Consider the following 7410-nt stretch of genomic DNA (forward strand, 5'->3'; position numbering starts at 1 on the left):
CTGGAATGCATTTCAATTAACAGGTGTGCCTTCACTTAGTTTGTGAATTTTTTTCCTTCTTAAAAAGTGTTTGAGTCAATCAGTTGTGTTGTGACAAGGTAGGGGTGGTATACAGAAGAAAGCCCTATTTGGTAAAAGACCAAGTCCATATTATGGCAAGATCAGCTCAAATAAGCAAAGAGAAACGGCAGTCCATCATTAAGGCATTTAGTCAATGCAGAACATGAAGAACCATGAACGTCACAGGAAAGGAAGACCCAGAGTTACCTCTGCTGCTGAGGATAAATTCATTAGAGTTACCAGCCTCAGATTGCAGCCCAAATAAATGCTTTACCGAGTTCAAGTAATACACATGTCAACATCAACTGTTCAGAGGAGACTGTGAAATCAGGCCTTCATGGTCGAATTGCTGCAAAGAAACCACCACTAAAGGACGCCAATAAGAAGAAGGGGATTGCTTGGGTCAAGAAACACAAGCAATGGACATTAGACCGATGGAACTCTATCCTTTGGTCTAATGAGTCCAAATTTGAGATTTGGGGGTGATTTATTTAGAATTCAAGGCACACTTAACCAGCATGGCTACCACAGCGATATGACATTGCATCTGGTTTGTGCTTAGCGGGACTATCATTTGTTTTTCAACAGGACAATGACCCAAAACACACCGCCAGGCTGGGTAAGGGCTATTTGACCAAGGAGAGTGATGGGAGTGCTACATCAGATGACCTGACCCCCACAATCACCCAAAAACCCAATTGAGATGGTGTGGATTGATTTGGACCGCAGAGTGAAGGAAAAATCAGCCAACAAGTGCTCAGCATATGTGGGAACTCCTTCAAGAGTGTTGGAAACGCAATCCTCATGAAGCTGGTTGAGAGAATGCAAAGCTGTCATCAAGAATCTCAAATAGAAACTATATTTTGATTTGTTTAACACTTTTGGTTAATACTGTACATGATTCCATGTGTAACTTCATAGTTTTTATGTCTTCACTATTTTTCTACAATGTAGAAAATAGTAACAATTAAGGTGTCCAAACTTTTGACTGTTATTGTATAGGGTGTTTTTTTTTATATATTTTTTAATATTGTCACTTTGTTGGCCGTATTGTGTGTAGATTGACGAGGGAAAATGTATATTTTTTTTACCCCTTTTTCTCCCCAATTTCGTGGTATCCAATTGTTGTAGTGGCTACTATCTTGTCTCATCGCTACAACTCCCGTACGGGCTCGGGAGAGACGAAGGTTGAAAGTCATGCGTCCTCCGATACACAACCCAACCTGCTTCTTGCGCATCCAACCCGGAAGCCAGCCGCACCAATGTGCTGGAGGAAACACCTGGCAACCTTGATTAGCCCGCCACAGGAGTCGCTGGTGCGCGATGAGACAAGGACATCCCTACCGACCAAGCCCTCCCTAACCTCCTGACGCTAGGCCAATTGTGCGTCGCCCCATGGACCTCCGGGTCGCGGCCGGTTACGACAGAGCCTGGGCGCGAACCCAGAGTCTCTGATGGCACAGCTGGCGCTGCAGTACAGCGCCCTTAACCACTGCGCCACCCGGGAGGCCCTGGGAAAATGTTTTTAATCCATTTTAGAATAAGGCTGTAACGTAACAAAATGTGGAAAAAGTCACGGCATGTTCCATCCATGATGGATTGTTCTGACCTGTGTGACCAAGGGCTCCAGCAGCCGCTCCACAGCCAGGGTACGGATCTCCAGGCTCTTTGGATCCCATTTGAAGTTGATGTTGGCCGTGTTTATGGCTGTCATGTTCACTCGGTATCTGAAAAGGGGAGGAGAGAGAGATGGTGAGATTATGACAAAATGGATGTCTAGGAGGGCTTGGCTGGGTCATTCATCAGATGGGGGGGGGGTTAAGCCACACACCATGACAACAACAACAGCACAGCAAACTTTCACCCTGGAGGTACACTACATTTCAACTGACCTCTGACCTGTGTGTTCACCCTGGAGGTACAACACATTTCAACTGACCTCTGACCCATGTGTAGCATAGAACAGTAGTGGGCCAGCTAGCCTAGATAAGAGCTACCTACCCACAAGGCCTTACAACGCCATGGAATAAAAAATAAAAAAAGCTGTGAAAAAAAAGTGTGTTTATTGAATCAATTCATTCTACAGTGATTTAGGAAACCCCACTGCAACCATGGCAACAAAAAGGAAGGGAAAAAAAAAAAGTCACGACACCCTATTCCCTATGACCAGGGCACACAGCGTGCCAGGCAAACGGTGTGTGTGTGGGTGTGGGAGGGGAAAGGATGCCATTTGGGAAGAACCCATGGTGTCGTGACAATTTGGACAGACGCCGTTTTAAATATGGATGCTCCCTCTTCAGAGGAGACAGGTCTCACTCCGTCATTGTTAGACAGACAGACATAAGTGGAGCAGAGTAACATATTGGCACTTATTCGATTTTCCTTTTCATGCAGCGACAGGCCTTGTATTGATTAGCCTTAATGCACTGAGTGGCAGACAGGGATAATCAGGATGGCCCGAGGGCTGAGTAGGGCTGGACCCAGGACCCCGCCTGGTCTAAACTGAGGGGGCCGACAGGGATAATCAGGATGGCCCGAGGGCTGAGTAGGGCTGGACCCAGGACCCCGCCTGGTCTAAACTGAGGGGGCCGTCAGGGATAATCAGGATGGCCCGAGGGCTGAGTAGGGCTGGACCCAGGACCCTGCCTGGTCTAAACTGAGGGGGCCGTCCGTCCCTCAACACACCGAGGGGGCCGTCCGTCCCTCAACACACCGAGGGGGCCGTCCGTCCCTCAACACACCGAGGGGGCGGGCCGTCCCTCAACACACCGAGGGGGCGGGCCGTCCCTCAACACACCGAGGGGGCGGGCCGTCCCTCAACACACCGAGGGGGCGGGCCGTCCCTCAACACACCGAGGGGGCGGGCCGTCCCTCAACACACCGAGGGGGCGGGCCGTCCCTCAACACACCGAGGGGGCCGTCCGTCCCTCAACACACCGAGGGGGCCGTCCGTCCCTCAACACACCGAGGGGGCGGGCCGTCCCTCAACACACCGAGGGGGCGGGCCGTCCCTCAACACACCGAGCGGGCGGGCCGTCTCTCAACACACCGAGGGGGCGGGCCGTCCCTCAACACACCGAGGGGGCGGGCCGTCCCTCAACACACCGAGGGGGCGGGCCGTCCCTCAACACACCGAGGGGGCGGGCCGTCCCTCAACACACCGAGGGGGCGGGCCGTCCCTCAACACACCGAGGGGGCGGGCCGTCCCTCAACACACCGAGGGGGTAAAATAATATGTTAATTAAGCAATAAGGCGGATATGGCCAATATACCACAGCTAAGGACTGTTCTTACACACGACCCAACGAGGAGTGGCTGGATACAGCCCTTAAGCCGTGGTATATTGGCCACATACCATACATCCCTGAGGTTCCTTACGGATATTATAAACTGGTTGCCAACGTAATTAGAGCAGTAACAGTGTAACATTACGGTCTGATGTACCACGGCTGTCAGCCAATCAGAATTCAGGGCTCGAACCACCCAGTTTATAATTGTAAATATAATAATTTAAGAAAACAAAAAATGGTCAAACCCTCATTTCTCTATCATGAGCCGTTCAAAGGTTATTGGAGGTATTACCCTTGAATGATGGCTATGGTCAGAGTGACTATATCAATGGAGGCCAGAGGCCCAGGTCACAATTGTAAATGAGAACTTGTTCTCAACTTGCCCACCTGGTTAAATAAAGGTAAATTGAGTCAGCTAGGCTGGATTCTGTGCAAGAATTAAGGCTCCTGGTTCACTGACAGGCTCACTCTCCCGTTGAACTGAACCTCTTTCTTCTCCAATCCACAGGACATAAAACACGAGAGGTACGATGGACAGGCGTCAATGTTTTGAGTTCCTGAAATCTACATTTTCAAAATGCAGATCAAATTATTTTTCACCATTTCACCTGCGTTTTATATTGAAAGTCAGTTATGTTTTGTTCAATAGTGTGATCAGGTGTGTGCAACTATAGTTAGTGCAACACGTTCAGTAGAAAAAGACTTCATTTTTCATCAGATGACAACAGAAGTAATACGCCACCTGGCTAGCAGCCACACAAGTAAATGAGCTTATAACGAAAAAGGGATTTTTTGTTTGTTGCAAAAACGATGCATTGTCATTAGGCTACATTTCTAATGTTTATCATAGAAGATGTAGCCAGGAACATTTCCTAATGTTAATCTTGCATTTTACCGGAGAAAAATAGGCTACACTGAGAAGAGCACCAGAGAAATTCTTTGCTACACTCTCAGACCGTCTGTTTGCTGATAGAATGCCACTTGTGAATTCTCATCCATGAATTCACATCCGAATGGAGAAGTGCAACTGAAGCACAAAATTAGTCTGAAGCCGAGCAGAGAATAACAAGTATATTAGATCAGCATTTACAAAACTAAAGCAAGATATTTCTCCCGTGTTTCATCTCTTTGTCTGGGTGAAAAATGACCACGACCCCTGATGGATATCAAATCAGCATGATCATATTTGAGTGTACGCTTAACATACCAATTCCAAAATCCAGTTCTTTTTCCCCATAGATTTCTTTACAAAAAAAAAAAAAACATTCATCTCTGACATGTCAACAGAGCACCAAGCGTACACTAAGCCTTTACACTTTTAAAGCCTTTTTACATTGAACTCAGCTCGTGTCGTGCTAATTCCGTTTTTTTTTTTGCAACCCACGTAAACAACCCTGACGCCCACCACAAAATGTTAAAATCGTTAATTTGTTATGAGAAACCTGCACCGCTATGTGAACAGAGCCGGGTGCTTATTATGGGATGTATTAGGCTACAAATCTGTTGGGATGTAATGTTAATGACATGTTAGAGAAAGGCCCCAATGAACAATTCAGGACATGAATAATCATATTTGTCTAGGTAAACAATTATTTTATAGCATAAGGAAGTGACATTTTATCACCAAAGCACGTATTCACACACTCAGTGTGGATGGACACCCTATATATAAAGAATCAGGTGTTATTTGGGATGTGGGCTGTCACTTATTGCATTCGTATGACAACGGTGGAATTTAGGCCAATGCCAGTCAAGATAAAAAATATATATATAAAATCCGATTCTATGCAAGTCAACTAGCTAGCTAGGACTACATAAATAGTTAGATCGTGATAAATGGTAGGGTTATGAGAATTAGTTTCTGGTGGGCCCATTCATAGAAATGATTGCATTTACAATATGCTTGAATAAACTGTCAGATTGAGAGAACATACATATTGGGTTGCTGTGAGATACAGTATCTAGTCGAGGACACTGGGACGACAGCAGTAAAGTGATTGAGTGTTAGCTATTTATTCAATATATATATTTTTTTTAAATACATGGGAAATGACTTATTTTGTACACTTTTCAGCAGATCGGGTTAGGAGCATCGTGCGGGTGAGGAGGGCGGTGGCCCAATTCTTCCCTCTGGCTGCATTCATCCTGTTTTAAAAACTTTCAACTGTTGGGAATGTCAGGAAGCTGCCTAGTTAACTAAACTATAAACTACTCATTTAACTAGCTTAACCAAATAATGTTATGTCCTGTCGATTTCATTTCTAGTTTTGGCTTTACATTGGAGCTGGGTTTTTGCTGATATGACAAACACTTGTAGTTGGCGACGAGTTGGTTTGCCTTTGGCTAACTTAGCATTAGCATTAGAAAAGTGGCCACATCGAAATCCCACGCAACTTCAAACGGTTACTGCTATGATTGTTGAAATTAGCAACAAAGTTACATTTAGTGACATATAGTTTTAAAGTGTATAACTAGTTATCTACTACAGTATTTTCAACATCACTGTTTGCTATTTAACTAGCGACGGTGTGTAACTTAAAACGTGAAGTATTCGCTAGCACAATACGAGCGAGACACGTACAATTTAGTTTCGTATTACATTGAAACAATTAAAATGGTGACAAATAGCAAAATGTAACTGACTAAAACAAAATAGACAAAACTACTTATGCAACAAACAAACAAAAAAAAAACTTAATATCAATGAAAACTTACCGAAAGACAATACACTTAAACTTTTTCCAGCTCCAAAAAACAAAACGCCTCAAAATGGAGGAATGGAAATTCGTTCAGGGATGAAAAAAAGTTTCCTCTTTCCCAAACAACCTCACTCCCTTTGAGAGAGTTACAGCTTCGATACTTTTATCGATGTAATTCTAAACTATTGAAAGTCACAGCATACGAGTGGCGATAAAATGTTGAAATACAACAAACCAAAAAAAGGGATTCCCACGTTTCGGTCAGAACGGTTCTCTGTTCCCGGCAGGGTGGATCAACAATAGGCGGAGGGGGTCGGTGTGCTACTTCCTGAAGTCACCGGAGTGCAGACGAGGCTCTGACGGGACACACATCAGGTGTTAAAAGGCGTGGTGCTGAAATGACAACGCTTGACTTTATAAAGACCTAATGACGAATTTCTAATGAAACCTAATGGAAGCTATTTCTTATATAATCTAGCTAATCAGTTGACCTGGAGTAGCTATCCAATTTCCTAAGGGGAAAGATTGCAAAAGATTTAATTGAACTTGTTGTAATTCATCATGTTTTTTTATAGCCTATTTAGCCAAACCAGTAGCCTATGAAACATTTGTTAGACTTAGTAGGCTATTGTAACATGAATACAACCAGTCCGGCAACCCAAACTCAAATCTAGGATCAGTATTGCCTTTTAGATCATAATGAATGGACAGGGAGGACCTGATCCTAGATCAGCACACCTACTTAGGGACACTTAAGGGACACTCTGGGATTTTAATTTACATTAAAAATATATACTATTGGTTCCACTTTGCGTCTTTATGAACATTTCACAACCCCCTGACCAATTAAACGTATTCAAAATAGCTTGTCATCAAAACTCGGAGGTGGCTCTCAAAGTTGTCAGTATCTCCACCACAGCTGTTGAAGTGAAGCTCACGTCTTCACTCCTGAGGATGTGTTTGTTGGTGGGTTCTTAGCCAGATGTGATCAGAGGTAAATTGCACTTTAATATTATGTATTTCTGGAGTAAGATAAGTATTCCTCAGATATAATTCTGCTGTTGACATCATGTTTTGAGAGTTTCAGCTGGTTAGCTTTTAGCTAACCCAGAATCTGACAGACAATGTTCAATCTCCTGTTTTTAGTCCCCATCACTCCCTCATCACTTTTTCCCTTACTCGTCACTTCTGGTCGTCACTTCCTGTTGAACGCGGAACGTGGGAGAGCTCGGTTTGTTGTTTTGAAAAAGTTTGGTTACTAGTTAGCTTCCTTTTGAGTTTGGATCCCGCGATGCGGTTGGCATTGCTGGGACCGCTAGTATCTGTCTAGTGATCTTGCCGACCAAGGCCGGGTCTGAGGA

General features: G+C 44.5%; 1 protein-coding gene across 2 annotated transcripts in view; it reads right to left on the reverse strand.

The window, feature by feature from the left end:
• LOC110489233 (catenin alpha-1) overlaps positions 1 to 6250 on the reverse strand; it is a 216612-nt gene extending 210362 nt beyond the window's left edge. For both annotated transcript variants that reach the window (XM_090198908.1, XM_090198907.1), the window contains exons 1-2: positions 6066 to 6250; positions 1670 to 1787 (exon numbers count right to left, since the gene is read on the reverse strand). In XM_090198908.1, coding sequence (XP_090055034.1) covers positions 1670 to 1774 — 105 coding nt within the window. In that variant the 5' untranslated portion in view covers positions 1775 to 1787; positions 6066 to 6250. The remainder of the gene's footprint in view (positions 1 to 1669; positions 1788 to 6065) is intronic.
• Positions 6251 to 7410: the final 1160 nt, after the last annotated feature.

This window comes from Oncorhynchus mykiss, chromosome 14 (assembly GCF_057628025.1).
Source record: "Oncorhynchus mykiss isolate SJ-2025 chromosome 14, ASM5762802v1, whole genome shotgun sequence".
NCBI classification, from domain to species: domain Eukaryota; kingdom Metazoa; phylum Chordata; class Actinopteri; order Salmoniformes; family Salmonidae; genus Oncorhynchus; species Oncorhynchus mykiss.